General features: G+C 41.6%; 1 protein-coding gene across 10 annotated transcripts in view; it reads right to left on the bottom strand.

Annotated features, from left to right (window-relative positions):
- CELF1 (CUGBP, Elav-like family member 1) overlaps positions 1-22,639 on the bottom strand; it is a 79,538-nt gene that overhangs the window by 34,711 nt on the left and 22,188 nt on the right. For 4 of the 10 annotated variants that reach the window (XM_019551293.1, XM_019551292.1, XM_019551289.1 and 1 more), the window contains exons 3-8: positions 9,477-9,568; positions 7,159-7,346; positions 5,261-5,343; positions 4,532-4,580; positions 2,204-2,338; positions 1,935-2,014 (exon numbers count right to left, since the gene is read on the bottom strand). In XM_019551293.1, the coding sequence (XP_019406838.1) occupies positions 1,935-2,014; positions 2,204-2,338; positions 4,532-4,580; positions 5,261-5,343; positions 7,159-7,346; positions 9,477-9,547 (606 nt within the window). In that variant the 5' untranslated portion in view covers positions 9,548-9,568. The remainder of the gene's footprint in view (positions 1-1,934; positions 2,015-2,203; positions 2,339-4,531; positions 4,581-5,260; positions 5,344-7,158; positions 7,347-9,476; positions 9,569-22,639) is intronic. The other 6 variants (XM_019551294.1, XM_019551297.1, XM_019551296.1 and 3 more) reach the window with 2 other exon arrangements.

Consider the following 22,639-nt stretch of genomic DNA (forward strand, 5'->3'; position numbering starts at 1 on the left):
GCCCCAAAATAGTTCTGAGTTCTAGGTTCATTCCACCTACCAGTAGCACCCAGCAGGAGAAATTCCACCCCCCTCAATGCTAGCACAGAGCAGATGAGCAGGGACACGCCTACCATAATGGAACATCTGGGGCAGCAGCAAGCACAGGGGAGTGGGTAGTCCCCCTACCCCCAACCTCCCCACACAAGCGCAGGGAGCCAAGGACACTGCCTGGAACAGCACAGCTTGGATCTCCTGGGAACAGCAAACACAGGGGAAAGGGGAAAGGGGAGAGGAAATCCCCACCCCCAAACCCATCTGCCAGGTAGCAGCAAGCTCAGAGGAAAATCCCCCTGCATTTTCCTCCCAGGCATGTAGGGAGCTGGGGATGCCCTGCTGAACTGGAACAGAGCCCTGGTCTCCTGGGCAGCAGCAGCAAGGGTGTGGCATTGGATAGGACTCCCCACCATGCTTGCTGTTTCCATGCAGACTGGGCTGCACTGTGGCCATGCAGGGGAGGGAATTTCCCCTCCCCAGCTTGCTGCTGTCCAAGAGACCCAGGCTCTACTCCAGTCTGGCAGGGTGCCCCTGGCTCCATGCACAGGTGGGGGAACTGGGGAGAGGATTTCCCATTCCCCCCTCCAGCTTGCTTCCAGTTGAAACGCTGGGGGAGGACTCCTTGACAGAATTATCTAATTCTTTCAGTGGTGCTGCTGACCAGTGAGAGCGCCCGCAGCTGTTCAACAGCTGCAGGACAACCTGCTATTCCTTTTTCCCTCCTTCTGACAGCCTACCTAGCAGTGCACATGGCATTATGTCTTCCTTGCACAAGGGGAGCAACGCCATGATTGAAATAACATTTAGAGCCACCTTAAGACTCACTGTTGAGGAATCACTCACTCTATAACTTCAGAGGGGATAGGGCAGTACAGCTATAATGCTTTGTGTCATGAACCCCACTGTGGTCTGTGGTCATTAATTTTTGTGTTTGTTTCACTGATATGAAACACATGGTCTAACTGAAAAGCCCATGTTATACTGTATCCATTTATGTTGTTGTTATCACTCTATGGATTATGTTACACCATCTGTATGCATCTTTATGCTTTTGGACATGGTTTAGTCAAGGAACTGAGGGATGCATGTTTAAGCAGAAAGCAGTGGGCAGAACTCCTAAATATTACTGTGTCACTAAAGCAAGAAGAATTGCCATTCCCAGACAGGCAGAAGGAGACATTATTGAGAGGTTGGCTGGGAGATATTTTAAGGGCTAGCTGTGAGGTGGCAGGTCTTCAGATTATTCCCAGGCTGGAGAAGGGTCCCAGTCCCCAGCAGCCAGAATCAGCAGGAAGAACATTTTTTTGAGATACTGGCAGGATTTTCAAGGGGGGAGCTAGGTGGTAGCTAGTAGAGAGGGTAAGAAAATTAACTTGTCTTTTTGTTGAGTCTTCAAACTTAGCTTGAATTTTTTTTTTGCTTGTATATTTTTTTTCTCCTACATAATAAAATCCCTTTGTTGTTTTGTCTCCTTACTGGTTGCCTACAGAAAGAGAAATCTCTTGCCAAGTGATATTCCAGGGTAGCCCATTCTATGGAAAGGCAGGCCTAAAAGTTTTTTCACAACTCAAAGATGAGCTACCTAGAGCTGGCAGATTCTTACTGCAGCTGTGTGGTTTGGTAGGGAAGTGGAGTCCAGGCTTGAGGACTAAGGTGTTATTCCAGGGCAAACCTTGGTTTTTTCTTTGAGACAAGCTGTGAAACTGTGGGGAGAAACTCACGGCTATGGGGTTAGTATATGGATGCATTTTTAACAGTGTGGTAAGGATGGACAGAGCCAGAACAGCACAGCACACTGTCTGCCTATCCCTCAAACTCACTACAGTTACTTTATGGTGCAGCTGCCACCACATCTCCAAACACCTGCACACACACAGGCACACACGCACTTATCCTACCTCCATAGTCTGTGCTTGGTGCATTGCTTTGATTGCTGTTTGTGCCATGGCTCTTGTTGTAAAAGTCACAAATGCACAACCTGGGGAAGGAACAGAAAGAAATTAACTCATCTATTAGGTTCACCCCAGAAATCAAAGGTCAACAAAGAAAAAAGGCCACTGGGCAAAGGTGCCTTGCCAATGACAGAAGGAGCTGAAATTTCAACAAGGGGTACAGGGGAAAGAGTCCTGAGGAGAATCCTGAACTGTCACGGATGTTTTGTGCTTACCTCGGCTCAAGCCATCTGGGCCTCTTAGTATCCTGCATTCTTCAATTTGCCCAAAGGATGAGAACATCACCCGAATGTCATTTTCATTGCACTTCTTAGATATCATTCCAATAAAGAGCTTCCTATCTTCTACTGCTAAGAAATTAAAGAATAAGATCATTACCAGTAAAGCAGCACCTGCAGCAAACAGGGACTCCCAGAGCTCTCTTGTCTTAGGAAGCCCTGTTCAACTTTACCCAGTTGTTCTAGTGTTTGAAATCACAGGCTGACAGAGCAAGTGCACCTGCAGTAAAAGACAGTCAAGATTACAAGGCTCTGAGAATCAACTCAGAGAGAGAGATTATTAAAGGTATCAGAAACTAGACTGTATGAATATGTATTGCTTCAACTAAATGAAAACTCTCTCCTTCAGCAGCTACTGCAGAACTGTTCCTTGTGGTGTATTTTCCAAGGAGTTGGCCAGCCAGGCTCCACCCCTTCCTGACTCTGAGATTTTACTCATTTAAGAGGATGTACCTGGGGCACTTCTCATGAATCTGAGAGGAGCCAACAAATATTTTGTTTTATAACACACTGTTATATAATATGATGAACACTTCTGTTCCCTAAATCTGATGACTTGGGAGCTGGTAAGGAACAAAGGACTGATGTTTTTTCCAGAAGGACAGCTTAGGGAAAGAGAATGAAGCTCCCCATTTATACACGCAGCTTGATGAACACAGGGCTTCTAGACTATATATATGTCACCCTCAAAACTTAATACCAGTTTAGCTGGGGAGAGATTTCATGCAACTTCCTGATACAGTTCCTATCCCTCTTCCTCCTCTGCCCCTTCTATATTTAAACTGTCACTACAAACATGTTAAATCTAAATAGAGGAATTGCCGTACCAGGCTGTGGTCAGACCCATTAGGTCCTATTCTAAGTCACGCAAAGCATGTCACCTTAATTTTCTTTATTTTTCCACATGCCTGTCATGACTGCAGACAACTACAGCTGCTAGAGCTAAGTTTCATATGCATCATAGACATCAAAAATGCTGCCCCAGTTCAGCCCTGTAGACCATCAAAAACGATATTCTGTCCGACTTGGGGCAGTAGCAAGCACACCGGTAGAAGTTGCAGAAACTTTCTATTAGACAATTATAAAAATAATCTTGTCCAAAAGAAGAAAACTCTCCTGACTCTTGTCAGTTAGTTCAGGAATAGAACATTTTGAATGTGCAGCTGGACACTTCTCAGGCAACCCGGAGACTTAGGCAGTGTTGGAGTGTGCACTCAGGACCACTCTAAGGTGCATACATTGCCTCATTGCTTGGCTTGCGCATCTGTAGAGAGGGTATGGCTGTATAGGGCTTATTACCTTACTATTAAAAGCTTGCACTAAATTCTGGAAAGGTCCTGCAGTTCTGTGGTTTTTTTAAAACCTTGCATTAATTTGACACAATTTTTTTCCAAATGGGAGCTTCTGTTTAATTGAAATATGTAGAGAGATAACAATGAAGAGTAGCCCCATGTTATTTACTCTGACAGCATATTCAATGTATTTTGTGCTTTCCCTGCATTTTCGGTTTGTGATATACTAGTCACCCTTAGGTATCAGAATCTGTCCTCCATTTAGATCAGAGGTATCAAACTCATCCAGCTAAGGTTGGTCTGAAATTACATAATTAGCTTGCAATGTACATGTATAAAAGTACAAAAACACGGTGTCATACCAAACCTTAATTCTGGCATTTTCTGGACTTTAAAATGTTCTTGTAATAGTATATTAATGGAGTGTTTGTGTATAAATAACGAGTGCATTTCCGCATTGATTCTGAAGAATTACTATTTATTATTTATGCTGCAGTAGCAGCTAAAGGGTTCAACTAGTGTGGGGGTACCACTGGACCAGCCACTATACAATATTATATTAAATAAGCCCACATCTTAAAGAGCTGTTTAGAGTGCAATACTGCCCTAGCAAATTAGAGATACTTCATCACAAGAAGCTGTGAATCCAGCAGTAGTTATAATGGGCTATATTTCAAAACAACCAACTACACAGATAACAGTGCCCAGGGTCAAACACTAGCCTAGATAAGCAGTCGCTGACTGCCTTCCAAAACAATAATACTGTTGTGTAATGAGCAGTAATAGTTTGGAAACCTTATCCTTATCTATTTGTTCTTTTGAAAGTATAACTTCTCGGGTCTCTGATCCACAAATTTCACCACACACATATCCTGAAGTCCTGCTGTCCAGAAATCATACTAAAAGGGAATTCCTAGAATTTTTCTATGAACATTAATGACACCCAAGTAAATCAGATTTTGGTACAGCTTACCATTATTTTTTTCACTGTCAGCTGGTTTCATCTGAATAGGATGGTGCATCTGAAATCCAAGAAAGTGCATCTCAAATTGGATGTATTCACTCAGTACATTGAGAGACACATTATCCTACAGGAACTACTGAGGACAGGGAGGCAAGAAAAAACTACTGGAACAGAAGGGTTTCCTGGGACTCTAGAAATTGCTAATAAAGAATCCCAGCGAGCCTTCCCTATATTCTTTATATTGATATGTCGGCATTGCTCCAAGTATCTCAAAGTGGTCTTTAGATCCAGCACGCACACTTCTCTGTCATTTCATTATCCCAAAATTCCTCAGAGATCCGCAGCTGTCACATGTAGCTTGTGCCCCACCCTCCCAAGTCACAGTTTGAGAGAGGAATAAGCAACCTTTTCCAGCTACAGGACAGAATGATGCACCTGGGGGCAGAAGCAGGTGGATGGGCAGGCATTAGAACCTGGCTGCCATCACTGTTTATCTCGGTTGCAGCAGAGAGAGCGTGTCCTTAGCCAAAGCCCCACATCTGTAGGTCAGATTCAATGGTTCCATGGACTGCCTTTCAGCACATAGACCCAAAGGTTGACAACTTCTGTTCTAAGCAAACCATGCAGAAGAGTAAGTTGATACTTGTGCATCAGAGAAGCCTGAGACCTCAGGTCATGAAGAAGAAAAAAAACAGATAGAATGGAGGTCAGAAAAACTGTACCACTTTTCTTTCTTACCCCTGGGAGAATCTTCATGTTATGAAGAGCATTCTGTGCTTCTAGTGCAGCTTTACGGGTATAAAATGTAACAAAACAGCACCCTGCAGTGGAAACACAGAACATCAACAAGGTAAGAACATTCAGCTCCTATGGAAAATAACAGGACACAGATAAAGACTAACTTCCACCTGTTTAACGCAAGCTATTTGATAGGTAGCAGAACGGGATTAAAAAATGAATACTACACCACTTTGGGGTAAGATGGGGAAAACCAGTATAATTAAATGTGATATATTCAGTGACTGGGCTCAACACTCCCTGATGTGAAATGCTGTGAAACAAATGTGCTCAAACTCCAGCCTGCGGAGTCATAATATCTGGCCCACAGGGCTCCCCATGGGTCAGGAAATTTGGTGCTGGGGGAACAGCAGTGGCAATTAATACTGCCACCCTGTCCCTGCTGCCAAATTCCCAAACCCAGTGTTGTGGGTTGGAGCTGGGCCAAGCCTCCTCACCCTGTGCAGTTGGATCAGATATGGCCTGTACCCCCTTCTCCCCTCGTGGCCAGATTGGGGCAGAGCCATGTCCCCTTCCCCCACAGGGAAGAGCCAAACCCCCTTTCCTCACATGGCTGGGTTGGGACTGGGCTGCTCCTCACTTCCACCTCTGTGAAGCTGGATGGCACCCTGCCACACCTGCCCCAGGCACTGGATCCAGGCCATGGACAGACCAGGCACTACTCATTTGGTCCGCTGGGCAAAAAGGTTGAGTAGCATTGTTTTGAAACATTAAAAAGTTCTCTCCACTCATCCCAACCCTAACTACCTAAAAGGTCTCTAGAAACAACTTTCACTGCTATAAGATAGGTGTTCCATTGCTAGCAGAATTTTTTAGTACACTCACCAGCCCTCACAAATCAGTTTACACAGAAGACGATTATACTCCACCCTCCTAGTCTTCAATTAGTAGATAGTTGAGGGGGTGGCTATCAAAATCAAAAGTTATATATTTCATATTTTTGTTCAGCTTAGTTTTAAAGTCTCAGCCAATTAACATTTTCTTTAGGTAACTACCACAGAGACCAAAAGATCTGCAAAGACATTTTTACTTCTACTCAGTGAGGTTTATGAATGTCACCAATAACCACAAATAAAACACATTTATTGGTCATGCTAAACTGTGAGAACTTCTCTTTGTACATCCCTTCTTTTACAGATCAAGTGACATACATATTTAAAAGAAACCATTTAGTTAGCATGTATAACACTTATCTGAAAGCAGCATCTGCACTTTTCTCCCCAAAGTGCTCTCTCAAGCATCATTTCAGGGGTGACTCGCCATCTCTGAAATGTAGCTATGTCTGGGGTGAAATATTACAGCTGCCTAAACTTCCTGAAACATACTGTATCCAACTGAATCGCAGAGGAATGTAATTATTTGATGCACCATCTGGCTGGAACACTGGAGTTAGTCCTTTCTTACAAACTGTTGCACAAGTTATTCAATTGGCAGAAATGAGCAAGATTTGTTTGAATTCCATCCAAAGTATGATGCATCCAGCATGAAAGTACACTGTAGCATCATGCTAGTCCACTGGCTCTGTCCTGATTCAAGAGAAATTCAACACCTAGTCAGTAACTTGCACCCCTTGTACAACCAGGTTCCTTTGCCGTCTTTCCATCTAAGCACAGTTATCCCCAACTTTGTTTACCTAATATGGTCACAGTACAAGATCTGGCTATACATGGCTACATCTATGCAGGTGCAGATTTATTATTCAAATTCACTCACAGAATACTTGTCTAGGATTTTATATGTGCTTTCAATCAAGTATGTAGTTAGCATGATGCATGACAGAATACAGGAGGGAACAGTTGGGAGCTAAGTTCTTACCTGAAAAGGATAAAGGTTCTCACCTTTGCTCTGAGGAGGATTTTGGCTCCTGTCCCGTAGAACATTGATTTCGTAGACAGCACCATACTGTTCAAAGAGTTCTCTTAGATCCTTCTCACACCAGCTCCGTGGGACCTGACCCACAAACATCTTGATGGCATCTAGGTCAGGTTGGTCTGGATGATCCAGTGTGCCATTCATTTTCTTTGAGCTTTGAGAGATAGGGAGGAACTTCTATTGCATCATCATCTTAACCTTACCCTAGTTAAAATGTCTTTCCTTCTAGGTATGAGATGATGACATTACAGCTCCAAGCAGCCTGCTGATGGTGCTGTGGAGAGAGCTCTCAGTAACAACATTTTAAAAAGGACTTCTGCACATTCATACTTAAGCCAACTTAAACATTTAGAAACCACTCCCACTCAAGACTTATGTGCTTGGATATCAACTCTCCCTTCCTAGTTTAACCTTTCCTACTGCTTGCTGCAGCGCTGTAATCAATATGCTGGAATTGGGACATCAGTTTATTATGGAAATTACTGAAATATCAGCAGCCCATTACTTCAGTTCTAAACCAAAGGAGAAGATGGAGCAGGAACAGATTCAAACCTATTTAATGCATGAATTACTAAAATTATTAGCAAAACTGTGAAAACACGAAGGGCAAGAAGATTTTCATTTAAATTTGATACTGCCTCCGTGCCCCCCCACTTTAAAATAAAGAAAAGTAACTAGTATGTAAAATGTTATGAATCTTCGCATGGACGATTCACAACTCAGTAAGGTTCTTGTTGATCCAGTAGCTCACACCATTCTGGGAAAAAGCTAGGCAATTCATCTTATGGCCTTATTAGCCTTGGATACCATATTTAGCTTTAGAGGGTTACAAGACTAAATACTGTATCATATTTAGCTAACAATGAACCTGAAGTTCCAGCACTTTAAGGAGAGTGGAAGGAGAGTAGTACTTGGTGTCCAAGTAGGGAGGGAAATTATTTCTAAGATACAGTAATCCACAGTATGGGGTCTTCAACAGGTTATGTCCATCATTATGACTGTTTGCAATCAGTTGTTAGTGTTAACAGTCCTGTCATATGCCAATCTACCAGCTGATTATTATATAGTACAAAAATAATTGCCCTATTGTTTAGCTCTTGTACTTTGAGGTCTTGCTTTTAGTATTATAAGATTCCCATAATACTAGACCAGTCTCTCTAGGAAACTGTCTGAAATGGTATCCTGTACAGCAATGGAGATTAGCTGGGTGAAACTGCTGACAAGCCCTGTGCATAATCTAGAAGGGACAAAGGGAGGGGGCCAGTGACTGTGGAATAGCTTTCCCCTCCCACACTCTTTGTCTGATATCACAAGTGACTTCTTCTGGGCCAGTCTTCTTTTTCAGGTTTTGTCGGGTGATTTTATTTATGGTACATTAAGGGAAACAGGTGCTTTATTACTCCTTGCCTTAACACTTATTTAGAAAAAGTGCCCATTGTTATCATGCTCTTAGTGTTAAAAAGTTTTACAGCATAGACATTTTTAAGAACTTGTATTAGCAGTCAAGTTTCTACATAATTCTGGCTTCCCATACAATACACTGGGTACAATTCAGACACATAAGGTGGCAGCTGGTGTCATGAAGAGCTTACATGTTTTCAATAAGGATATACACAGAGGTAAGGAAACAAAGTTCTTTACTGGAAGAACGGGAAAAGGGTGACAGTACCCTTCACTCCTCCAGTGCTCCCACTGGAAGGGATTGGTGTTTTTCAAAGATTCACAAACACCCAACTCTTTCTATTAATTGGTGAACCACATAACACTTAAAGACTGACAATGGACAATTGAGAAGGGTTAATTTTCCTCAGGAAGTCACTCTCAGTTCTAGTTTCATTCCTGTGGGAAGCTCGAGGAGAACATAATGGCTTCTGGTAACTTCCCCTCTAGTTATAACATGACCTCACTGATAGTTCAAAGATCATTTGATTCCATATCAAAAAGGGTCATTCAGACAGGAGGAACCTGATTTATGCCCTAGCACTGAAAAGTCACTGATTTCAGGGCATCAGTACAGTACTTTGGACTGGATTCTGTTAACAGTGCTGCCAATTCATTCTAATCAAAGGAATGAACTGGTGTCAGGAGCAATGACTTTTTTCCTGCCCAGAATGCATCAGCTGGTAACTGTCTCTAGTATCTCTTCCACAAAGTATTTCAGAAACTCTCCTTCATTCTTTTCTTTAAGGGGAATGCATTAAACAGAAGAGAGAGACTTCAAACGCAACAATTCCAGCCTCTCAAAATAAATACAAAAGCATAAATGAAGATACAAAATACTTACACAGGGCTAGCATTCAAGGAGCAATGGTCCACCATCATCTCTGGGAGGAAATCCAACTTAAACGCAGCCATCGCTTCTCTGTCTGTCACAAACTACTAACACTAAATCAATGTACTATCTAACCCCCAAACAAACAACTCCACTTCCTAAAGTCCTGCAGGTCTTAACACACTGAGCCACACAAAAACAGTCAAACCACAGAAACAGGAGCTCAGGGAGACCAGCAATAGACACGACAGAAACAGGCTGGACTGGGAAAGGGACATAGAATCCTGGATTAAAAAGGGGATGTGACCATGTGAAGGGAGGCTCAGATCAGTACACAATGAAAATGCTGATGCACTGGGCTTGTTTTGTGCAATTTTCCCTGGCGAAGCAGTACTGAATGCACTGTCAGATAAACAGTGTGTCAGATCCATGAAGATAGCAGTGGGTGACAGAGCAGAAAGAATACAAACTCTAGCTTGCAGCCCCCAATAAACTTCTTACCCCACACATGCCAGCCCAAACCCCTGATGTCCTTAAAGACAGGCTGTTCCTGAACCAAGCCTTTATGTCACCATCTTATTATTGATACCTTATAGGATCAATGCAAATCAGAGGCCTTATAACATGAAGAGTTCTGAGAACAGAGTTTTAAATATAATCCCACTTCCTTCAACCTTAGGTAGAATGCTTTAAGCCTGGTATCCCACCCAAGGCAGACACAGATGCAAACTGGAAAGATACCCAGAAGCTGATACAAAGAGGTCTGACCACTCAAGAACTCCTTCCCATATACAGAAAAACACCCTCAACTTGTTTCCTATTATAGATAAACATATATAAATTCAATGATACACTGTTCTAATAATGATATACTGTATACATACAGTGTGTAGGGGATGCGAGGACAGGGGTAGGAGACGAGCAGCACACCAGAAATCAAGAGCCCCATGTCTGTCTGCTGGCAGCAATTCATTGTTTAATTTTAGAAGTTAGTTGCACATATGCCTCAGTGTTCTTGTTGTTAAATTGGGATAATACATGCTGACCTCTCCAGGGCTGAAGTATAAAAACATGTGAAAGGTGTTTTGGCAGCCTGTAGCAAAAGGTGCTTCAGACAGTACAGGCCTATGTTGCATATAGAACAAAAAACAAAGGAGCCCAATACTGGGAAATCTGACCAGTAGCGACTTGAACAGAAGCAACATGAAGAATTATCCACAAACTGTTTTTGTGTTAACAGCTACCCCCACCTCGGTGCAAAGATCACAGCCCATTTTCTACTTGGTATTAAATACCAAAAGGGGCTGAGTCTCAAATACACCAGTTTAATCAGTTTGGAAACTGGATTTAATATCACCTAATATTCCAGCAGCACACTTTAGTCTGGCCACCCTGGGAAAAGGTTGCTTTATACTCTATTGCGTGGTTTAAACAGGGAAAGGTTTAAAGGTGATCCCTTCCAGTATCTATGTAGTCATGTACTGTGAATTCCAGTCTTAGCCAACAGCTCAGAACATTGTCAGAGCTGAATACCCCTTGACATACAGATTGCCTAATCAGTTGTGGGCTTTTGTCTTTCTTGTTTGTTACGGGCTGGTCAAGAGCAGATCTTCATGCTAGATGCTCCTGGAAAGTAGCTTTTAAGAGGAGCTACTAAGATTTTAAGAGGAGCTACTAAGAACACTTCATAGGAGTCTAATAATAATCATTATGAGCAACTCCTCTCATAATCTTCTAATTTTTGTTCCCCAAAAAATGAAGCCATTTTCATTCTACTGAACACAAAGCAGACATAATAGTTTAAAGGCAAAATAACATCAAATCCTTCTATTGGCTCCTTGCTGCTTTCACTATAAAATTCAGACACTAAGGCTTTGCCTTCCAGATTCTGAACAAGCCTCTTCTTCCCACCACATTAATTTTCAGTTACGTTAATTTTTACTCTCACTTTTTTCAATTCTTCTGAACCTTTCTCCAAGTTGTGCTCATAGTCTTCTCTTTCTCCACTTAAACTCTTTGTCTACAGTAACCCTTATAACTTGAAGAGTTTCTAGTTTAACTCAAATTCTGCCAAAGATCCTTTCCCGTGAAGTCTGTTAATTAATGACTGACCAAGACATGGAAAAAAAAATCTGGTTCCATTTAAGAGTGAACCAAGCTTTGGCGGGGATGATCTAGTTGGGGATGGCCCTGCTTTGAACAGGGACCCATTTGTAAACACTGATGGCCAGTCCCAACCCAGCACCCTTCATTCCTGACCCACTGATCCTGCAACCCCAGCCCCCGCAGTGTGGGGCAGGGGGAGGGACCCAAGCAGCCCCTTCCAGGCTGGAACTCTGCCAGCCTGCAAAGGAAAAGCCATGGCTTTCCACGATTTTCTCCTTTAAAGGAGAATCCATTTTTAAAGTTTGTTGATCCATTTACAGAAAGTTTGTTGGGACCCTTTCATATATTCTTGCGACCCACTTTTGGGTCACAACCCACAGGTTGAGAAATGCTGGATTAGATGACTCCTGAGGTCCCTTCCAACCCTAATTTCCTATGATTTACCTTGCAACCCATACATATAATACCAATCTTGAGTGTAAGACCTATAGGACAAAGCCACTTCTATTCCAGGTACTATACAAGCATAATAAAAATATTTTAAAATTGTACCATTTCATCCAAGTTATACAACTGTGAATATTTACATTTATATTTTAAATGATTTATTTACAATACAGGAACATTGGATGTCTGCACACTGACAATTTGTAACAACAGAAGTGCTGCTCAGCACTTTAGCACCAAAGAGAAAGCAGAGAATTTCAACTATGCAAAGCCATAGTTTACCCAGTACTGATCTTGCTTTAGTTAAAAAAAGCTATGTCTTCAGATTTGTCTTCACCTGTTTTAAGCTTGTGTGAAATGCTTATCATATTTGATAAGTCAAAAGTATCAAGCAATCTGTCCTCTGGTTCTGGGGTGCACACTTAGGGAAGGGGTGCATTGGTATCAAAAAGCCAGCTGGTGCAGATTTGAAAATGCATTAAAAGCTCCGATTATGGAAAGCATCTCTGATCATGCTACTTAAAATACTGGCAAAGTTCAGTACCAGAGCAGCAAAGTGCTAGGTTGTCAATGGGAGATATTTTAATTTAAAATATTTTAGGTATAAGTATTAATTAGTTAGTTTTTAAAGTAGAAGGTGATATGGCCCTTAGATTGAGTTTCTGCCAGTACCAGTAAAAGTGCGAAAGGTCACATTCATTTTTATAATACAAGAAGACAGGGTGATAAATTGTAAATTTTTTTTGGTATTATATCCAGTTCTGACAGTCACTCCTGTTTTTCATCTATGAAGGAAGTGGGAGAAACTGCTTAGCCTAATAAACAGCCTTTTAAGATGTACTTATGTGAAATTCCTGCTGGCTTCCAGTTCTCAGGTAAAGGTATGCCCTATTCTTCACCTACTGTAGCTGGAAATTTAAACTAGATTATCTGTGGGGTTGTTGGCTACATATTAAGTGTATTGATTTTTTTTACCAACTTGATAATACTGACATTAGGGTTAAGTACAGTCAGTCAAAACATCCAAGGCTGAATTGATTCAGTCTTTGTAAGTTAGTCTAAGCTGCAAAGATTGAACCAATAAGCAAATAAACAGACAATCACTTTTGATTCAGGAAATGCAACCACATGCCTGTAGTGGCTCAAGCCAGAAGCTGGGGGGCACTAGAGCACGGTTCTCTGGCATGTAGCTAGCATGGTCTGTGTGTTCACTTCCTCTTCCTCCTGCCCCTGAGGTCTCTGGTATTTGCAGTCTAGACTCACAGCAGCAGGACTATGCAGAGTTGCTCATCACTTCCTCTTCCTGCTTCCAGGTGCCTCTGGAATTTGTAGTCCTCGGTCATAGCCAGCAGTACATTTGAACAGGGGAAGGGGTGTTTAAACTCCCTCCCTGGCCCCAGACCCTAGCAAGAGTTTGCTGGGGAGGGGCAGTTCCTCCCCACCCCCAACTGTAGACTGGGCTGCATCCCCAGCCAGGCTTGCCACTCCCCCACCCCCTTGTCAGTCAGCCCTCAATGACAATGCTCCAGCTAGGGAGCAGAGGAGTGGAGCCAGACCTGCTCTCTGAAGCACACAGCACAGTCCACAGCTGCAAAATGTTGGGATGCTGGAGGACTCTGATTTAACTTAAAACAGGAAGGTGTCTGGGATAGAAGTTCCATAAACCAGTTTGACCCAAATCAGTTAAGTCTGATACTACATCCAACCAGGTTTATCTTAAATCAGTTTGAGCACTGAGCTTCTGTTCTGTTACAGGTTTAAAATAGTTTCTGATCACTTAAACCAGTTTATGTGCAACTCCTGTCCTTAGCCCCAATCCAACTCCTTTCCTAGTTCAGAACTTCCTCAAGCCCTACCAGCAAAACCCTCTCTCCCTTTATGTACACACATGCTAAAAATCTTTTTTGTCTACTCTTTACCTCTTGACATGTGAAAGCCACACTCTCAGCTCAGAAGTCCCTCTCGTTTGATGCTTTTCATCTCCCAACGTCTCTTCCCACATAAACACATCTTTTTAGGCTTCCAGGTGCCTCTGGGATTTGTAGTCCACAGTCACAGCCAGCAATAAGTAAGCAGGACAGGGCAGAGCAGGTCCATACTCAGGGGAAGGGAAGTTTAAGCCCTTCCCCTTCCTGGCCCCAGACCCAAACAGGGGTTTGCCTGGGGGTGGCAGTGAGCCAGCCCTCACTGCTCCTGCTAGGGAGCAAAGGGGTGGTGCCATCCCTGCTCTCTGGAGCAGATAGCACAGCCCAGCCCAGGGTTGCAAAACGCTGGGGGACTCTGATTTAACTTGAACCAGGAATGGGTCTGGGACAGAAGTTTCATAAATCAGTTTGCCCTAAATCAGTTAAGTATGATACTACATTCACCCAGGTTTATCTTAAACTGGTTTCAGCCATTTTGAAACTAGTTTATGTGCACTGAACTTCTATTCTGTTACAGGTTTAAACCTGTTTCTGATCACTTAAACCAGTTTGTGTGTAACTTCTGCCGCTAGCCTCAAAAACCTACGTACCTTAGGGCAGGTCTCAGGTATTCTGCATTTTTGCTGCCCAAGCATTTGCTTTCAAATTTACCCCATGATAACACTACACTACAAAATCTCAGGTTCTATTTTTACTTGTACTAATTTAGCTCCTCTCGTTGGTGTGAGCACAACCATGGAAACAAAGTTAAGCAGCAATTTATTCTTGAACCTGCAGAAAAAAAGAAATCTCAGTAGCCCAGAATAGCAGAAATTATCCAATGCATTGCAACGGACTTCTAATTCTGAAACCTAAATACAACGTACCCATGCCTAAAGACAACCTACCCATGCAAAACACCACATACCTAAGCTGTTAAAACAAGTTGCTTCCCTCACTAACTTCTATAATGCAGTTATGCACCATAAAGATCTTGAAGAACACCAAAATATGCCAAATATAAAAATACTGAATTTGTTTCAAAGTATCTAACAATATATAATCCCAGACCAAATAAATGTTAAAGCTTTAATTACATGAAACTACCAGAGTTTCTAGTGTGCAGCAGAGTGCTTGGAAAGGCTGGCAGTTTGTTTCTATATTCCTCTCTCATGTTTCCTCAAAATTAGTTGAATTATGCTTGATGTGACATGCAGAATCTCCAAGGGCATTTAAACCTTTCTTTCTCCCCCAACTTCCTGAGGTAGTTTTGTGAACTAGGTAAGAGCAGTTCCATTTTAAAAACAGCCTGCAACTTTTCTCCAACAATTCTCTCTCTTTCTTGCAATATTTCAAATGGTGAGCATAGTTCCCCTTACTATGCTAAAATTAAAACTCCATAGACAGGAAAAGAGCCCAAGACAAGGATTACCTATGTATTTCACCTCTACAGGAAGATGTTTTCTCTGACTGTTCTGAATTATTTCTGAATTTACCACTTAGATGAGATAACGCTTCTCATTTTATTTTTTTCCCTTTGAGGAAAATCAGACAGAAGAAATCTATTTTCTAAAAAGGAGAAAAGGGTAATTCCAGAATTTTCTGCAGAAGGACCTCCTGTTTTTATTTGCTAATCTTCATTAACTTACCTACTGACGTCTAGGTGATAGCATTTATAGCAAAATGGAAGGGCACAGAAATGTTTTTATGGTCAGCCTCAAAAGAAGTCATGCATTTCTTCTTTTGTGCTTATTCTTTTCCTTTTGCTACAAACTGCTTTCCTCAGTAAGATGTACTGCTGCACTGGAATGAGAAGGCATTACCATTTATCACAACACAAAAACAGGAGACATTTGATAAGATAGAAAGGAAGTGCATTTAGAACTGATAAAGGATACTCTTAAGTTAACGCACAGGAAACTCACTGCCATAAGATATTCAAAACAGAACTAAGCATTTACATAGATAACAACATCCATGGCTATGTCAGAAAGTAAAGACATTTGTATAAAGGGATACAAATATATTTCTCACGTAGCAGAGCTTAAGGCACCCACTAGCTAGATGGGGTTAGTAAGAAATTTCATTTATGGACAGATTATTCCATATCCATACGTCAAAAAAGCTTACCCTATTCCAGTGGGGGCCAACACTTTTGGAAGAAGTACCACAAATGAGTCCTCCATTCTTCCCAAGTGCCACTCAGATCCCCTTCTCCCACCCTATCCGCTACTCTACTTTCTGCACCCTGCCTCATATGCTACTCTGCTTTCTGCTCCCTGCCCTATCTGCCACTATGGTGCCTACCCTCTGCCTGATCTGCATGTGTCACCCACAGAAGCTGTCCCACAGGTGGCACAGTCACTGCCCTATAGGGCTGTTACTACTTTAGCTGGTGACCATGCTATACCAGGTGGATCCCCAAATGTACATAATGTTTTTCTGCTGCTAGAGTTACATCAGTTCCCCTGAAAATTAGAAGCGATACCAACAGAAGGTACTTTCTGCTTGCAGAGTTGTGTCCACACCAGGAGTTCGGCTAGCATAACTATGTCAAGCACAAGTAATTAGGACGTGTGGTAGAAATGCCTGCCCAGAAGAGCATTCATCTTTTTAATCCTCTGTGAAATATTAAACATCATAACTAGAAGGAAATATGACTACATCCTGCTTACCACCAAACAACTTTGAGGTAAACAGATTATTCCAACTTTTCTCTGACCCTAATCTGCATATAAAATGAACTGTTCCAAACAGGAGATTTTACCACACCTTCAACTCTCCTATGAAATATGAATTTATTTCTACCCAGGAGAAACTTTACAGTTTTTTCTCCTATGCCTGAAGAAGGGTGTTTGTGCCCAAAAGCTTGCAATTAAAGATTTTTTTGCAAAAATCTAGTTGGTCTAATAAAAGATATCACCTCTACTTCCTTTTGCCTCTACATCAATATGGCTACAACCTGGATACCTGAAGCACAAGTATAAACTTTTCAAAATCTCAGCCAACAGGCTATTCCAAAAGAACTCTGTAACACAGACAAGGTCAAATACACTAACATTTGATGCAAAGATTTGATACTGGATTAGATGGGGGGCAATATGGCATTTCTCAAGCTCCTTTCTTATTCATACATTAAAAAACGTCCCTCAAAATCTCTGCATCAATGAAGCCTGAACAACAGCAATCAGTTCTGTTTGTCTGAAGGGAAATGACAACTTGCACACAAAAACTTATGCATCTCTGTGCTCCTATACACATGCAGGAAGCCTGCTCCAATGTGCTGCAATTCCAGAGTATCGGAGCAGACTTGATTAATTGAGTCTGCTGGAGCGTGGAAATTCATGTGCTCCAGCAGCCTTCAGCATCACATGTATCAGTGTCCCCACACTGAAAAATGGCGGCGGGGTGTTTTAAACTAAAACTCGTATGACAAGCTTTAGTTCAAACTACCCTGCTGCTATTTTTCAATGTGGGGATGCTGATACACGTGATGCTTATGTCTCCTGGAGCACGTGTATAAATGCCCTCTGAGTCTATAAAGTGAACCTCTACCTTGAAGTCTGCTCCTTGGAAAACCAGCAGCTTGAAACCATATATGGCAAGTTCTCTCATATTCTCAAGGGACAGTAATGCTTACGTGGGTCATGGACAGAGCATGTGGAACTTAGGGTGTTTGTAGACTTTAGTATTATGGATTTTAACATAAATCTCTACAAGCTCAAAGTTATACACAATTTAAGAAAAATTCCAATGCTGTCCTGAGGGAAGACACTCATGAAAAGTTCAGACTTTTCAGATGAATTAAACTACTTCTTTATTGGAACAAAGAATGGTTCAGAAGAAATCTTTCACTTGTTTAATCATGGCATGAGAACCTCTTTGCTTAATGTGTTTCCGAACTCACCCATAACACTGAGCTTTCTGCAACTTCTCTGAAGATACAGCCATAAATACACAAGAAGCTCATAAATCAGCTGAAGAACCCATAAAGCCTTCTCTTACCTTTCTCTACCAGCCAAGATAGAGAATTAGGGAAGATACAAATCCTAGAATGGTACCCTTCTCTCAATGATATACAGTAAAAGCTAGCATTTTACTAACCAGAATAACTCCATTAACTGGAATTTCCTATAGCTCCCAATACAAATTCTCACTTTAGCAACTGGAATATTTGCTGAGTTTATCTGGCATGCATATGTGCATGTGCATCAAGTATTTGCACTACAATATGGCACTGTCTTCTGTATAACTCTCAGATAACTGGAATTTTTAGATAACCAGCACCCACCTTGCCCAATTCAAGCTAGATAACAAAGCTTTTACTGTACTAGGTAGCTCAGCACTAGCTGCCACACATTCACCTGTGCAGTATAACACCAAGCGTGAGTGCTTTTTTGGCTTTGGCTCTTAAAACTGCTACACAATTACACTGAATGCACATACTTACTGTAATAAAACAGGGTGGTGCCATTTCTCATTTTCTAATGTAGTGGACATTTTTGAACAGATTATTCATAACTGACTAGAGAAATTCTCATGGCTGACTTTTCAGAATCAGCAGGTTGCATGGGTAGCAAACTGCATCATACAAATTTCAGTTTATTTTTAAAACATTTACTTTTGAGGTTAAATTTAATGCTAGTAGAAGGTGCATGATATGCAGCCCCACAGATGGGATTTATGTCTAAAAACTGTTGCAGCACAGCTAGTACCAGTACATACTTTTTCCTGCCTCTAAAATCCCTCATCCAGTTCTAAAACTGTCATCATTATTAGTGAAGTTAATTCAGTCTGTGGCACATTCAATCCTTAGCCCATTGCTGAGATTGCCAACAAATGGAGTAACCAGCATCAAGTAGTGTAGTACTTTTGTAACTTTGAAAGCTTATCTTTTAGGATTAAATCACCACATCATAGGCCAAGCTCCTACCATCAGGGCCTGATTTGCCACTGACTTAAAAGGCATTCCTAACATTCAGTGTGAACCTCTATATATCAGAAAGTCAAGGCTCACACATTTCAGATGGTGGTCTAAAAACAAGTTCCTCAGACCCCCTTGTTATTCACTCTGCCACTTGCTCTCTCAGCCTTCCTCTCACACACTCTTCCACTTCCCCCAAAAGGAAAGCTGTTAAAGAAGAAGTATGCAGTAGGTTTATTCAGTTTTCACCAGTTGGGGTTGTAGGTGCTAGATAATTCCATGATTCAAGGGGTCTAAGCTCCAGAAACAATGAGTTTTTTCTCTAGTACAGAGCAGCTGCAAACTGATACCAGGACCTTTACTTTCTTGGTGCACAGCTGTCAGTTATTAAAGCAGCATTAGGCTTTCAGCACAGCACTTGACCTGTTGCAGCTGTTTAAAACTGACAAAGGCTTACACTGGTATTAAAAAATAAATAATAAAAAAAAAATCACAGGCTGGACATAAAACTGTCTTCCTGGCAGGCCTGAACATCTGTCTGTCATCACAACACTATCTCCTTACCCCAAACCTATTAAGATAATAAACTGCTAGGCTGGGAATTTTCTTCAAAGGTCTCAAGTGTGGAAGGACTCAAATCTCCTTCCACTGCTTGTTGGGTATGTCACTATCATCCTTTCCAGCACCATCTTTTAGACAAGGACAGAGAGCAAAAGCTACACAAATATTCTCTTAGTTTTGCACTCTCCAGTGGTGCCACTTAGACTGTGACAAACTGTGGAAGAATCCAGAGTAATACCTGCCAAAAGCAGTTAAAGTGCCTCTCTACCCTGCCTGTCTTCAAGAACTGCAAATAAAGAGATAATTTGCTGCACCAAGTTTAGTGAAGCAGGCAATGCTGGAAAAAAAAGTACCAACATGGCTGTCTTGATTACTGGTAATCTCCGCTGAACTAAGAAATGAGAGGAAGAAGAAACAGAGGATGGAACACAGCACAACTCAGCAGAAAGGACATGAAATGTAAAGGAGGAAGTATTTGTTCAAGCCATTACTAGAGACAGCCGTATTTTATCAAAATAATCCATTTTCTCCTGAGAGTCTAATCTGCTTCTACCAAAATTTGAGTTCCTGATGACAAATTAAAACACTTTTAATGTTTTTGAGAGGTCCCTGGTTTATTTCTATTTCTTCTGGTTTCAGACACTTCCTTTACTAGTTTTAGATTTTGTTTTGGGAACTATAGTTAAAGATGCATTGGAAAAAAATTACCAAAAATTCCTGAGATCAGTGACCTACATTTATCATAAATATGTTTTATCCCCAAATTAATACATTTTATTTTTCCATTGCATCTGGCATATTTCTTCACACTTCACAGGCCTAATGGGGGCTGACTCCTTTTGTTGCCTCTTCTTGTTCAGATAACTAAGGAGGTCAATTTAGAGTTGGAGATTATAGAAGTAGCACTATTCTATCCAGCATAAGCAAGTAGGCTATAATTAGACAGAATGGCATCTTTGAGCTACAAAGTACAGCAGAGACATTGCTGAGAATGGCTGTAAAAAAAGACAATGAAGACTTAGAACTGGAAGTCTAGACATAGCACAGGTCTTTTTAAGCAGTTCATCTTGTCAAGTCTGATAGGAGTCATAATTACAGTCACCTATTTTATAACTGTTAACTAAAAAGAAGAGAAACTGCTATGTGAACCCAAGGGATAGGTATATTTGAACAAAAACTTATTTATCTATAGGTTTTCCCTCTCTGCCTGCCTTTGATTCATGACTGTACAGAACACAAATATTAAAAAGTTAACTTGCAAAACACATTTTGAGCTTATACCATTCTTTTTTTTCTTGCCTGATAAAAGAAGGCCTGGAAATACTTTTGTAAATAAAGAAAAAATATTAACTTTAGGAACTCAACTAATCTGAAAGACTCAATTGTCAGATACACAAAGGTTATTTCAGCAAATAATTCCTATTGGTTTTCAGAGTTCTAACAGACAGGGTTTGGTCAACTTTCACTATTGATTAAATCTGGTGAAATTATGCAGAAAGCAAATACTATGAGTTCTGATATTTTTCAACAGAGATTGAAACTAGGAGAGAGAGGTGAAAAAATGAGCTGTGAAAAAAGGGTGGAAGAACTGAGTTTCCAGGAGAGATCTGAAGGATGTGAGAACACTTGGCATAAAGAAGAATACCCCAAAGGAAATAGTGTGAAAAATGATATAAAGGCAAGAATGGCAGGAGGAGATAAAGGTAGTAAAGAGACACAGACAGGAGCCAAGTTAACAAGTGATGGGAAAGCTGATGAAGGCATGGGTAGTAAAGACACAAAGTCAGAACTTTCTATGGAAAGAGATGGAGCTAGCGAAGTTAGGAAGATAGCACGTTTAGAGCACCAGCGGACCAAAATTGTTCTTACAACTGAATACTGAACAGTAATATCAGTTAGAGTGCAGGGGTGGTAACTTGTATGTTTGAAGACTAACCCTGAATTTTCTAGCAAAGAGAATCTGAGAGGCAATGTTTGCAAGCTACCCCGTTCTGACCATGGGTAAGTTTTATTATACATAACCTGTCCTCTGGCTACTGGCTCTTTGTTTAGAAAAAAAATATACCCACTACATTGGGTAGAGGCCCACTACACCCTTGGCTTTTTTAGATTAAATTGTTTGCTTACAGCAGGGTTGCCCAACTTCTTAGCAGCTGAGGGCTGCAAACTTCAGGAGCCACATGTGACCACCCCTATTGGTGCACCATGCATGCTCCTCCCCCACCTACTTAGCAGAGGGCTCCCCCAGCACAGCTAACTGCACTGAGCCATGTCCCCTTCCTCTGGGCTGCCTCTTGAGGCAAGGGAAGGAAGTGAAAGCCAGAGAATGGAGGGGGGGGAGTCTGGAGACACCAGCTGCAACAGCAGCCAGAGCAATAAGGGCAGCTGAAGCCAAAGGGAGTTTGGTGACTGCAGATTAACTACTCATGGGCCACGTGCAGCCTGTGGACTGCCAGCTGGACAGCTCTGTTTATAGGACAAACCAACTTTCCTTAGATAATTCTCTGAAACAATGCAATTCAGGGCATCTACAACTATTTTGACTCAGGAACTTCATAACATAGCTTAAGCCTAGTTTTATGGTACCCTATCAGAAAGACTATGCCAGTGCTTCCCTCAGCGCTGGAAACTCAAAGCCCTTGTAATGCTGCTGACAGCAATTTTATGACTACATGTGAGGTGGGAGGTGGCATGGTTGCTATTCTAATTCCCAGTTAAGAAGTTAAATGGAATTTTTATTCTTTTACAGAAGAGAAAATGAATGAACCATTTTTACTGCAGCAGTGGTAATTCACTACAGTGGCAACACTCTCAGCATGTCTGGATCACTTAATACATCAGGAGGTACAGGTAGAAGATGTCCTGTGGCCATGAACTGGCATTCACTTCTAACTGTGGAAATTTCTGAAAAAAAATGTGAATGGCCCTGCTATTGTTTATTACTGTAGCTGGAGTGGAAGACTTTACTCACTCTCACTTTGTAAAGTTGTATCTAAACAATTTTCAGAGTGGAACATAGTTTCATAGTTTCTAGGGTCGGAAGGGACCTGAGTAGATCATCTAGTCTGACCCCCCTGCCATGGCAGGAAAGAGTACTGGGGTCAAACGACCCCAGCAAGGTGTTCATCTAACCTCCTCTTAAAAACCCCCAGGGTAGGAGCCTGCACCACTTCTCTTGGAAGTTGGTTCCAGATCCTAGCTGCCCTGACAGTGAAGTAGCGTCTCCTGATATC

Source organism: Crocodylus porosus, unplaced genomic scaffold, assembly GCF_001723895.1.
Source record: "Crocodylus porosus isolate Cpor-Errol unplaced genomic scaffold, CroPor_comp1, whole genome shotgun sequence".
Lineage (NCBI taxonomy): Eukaryota > Metazoa > Chordata > Crocodylia > Crocodylidae > Crocodylus > Crocodylus porosus.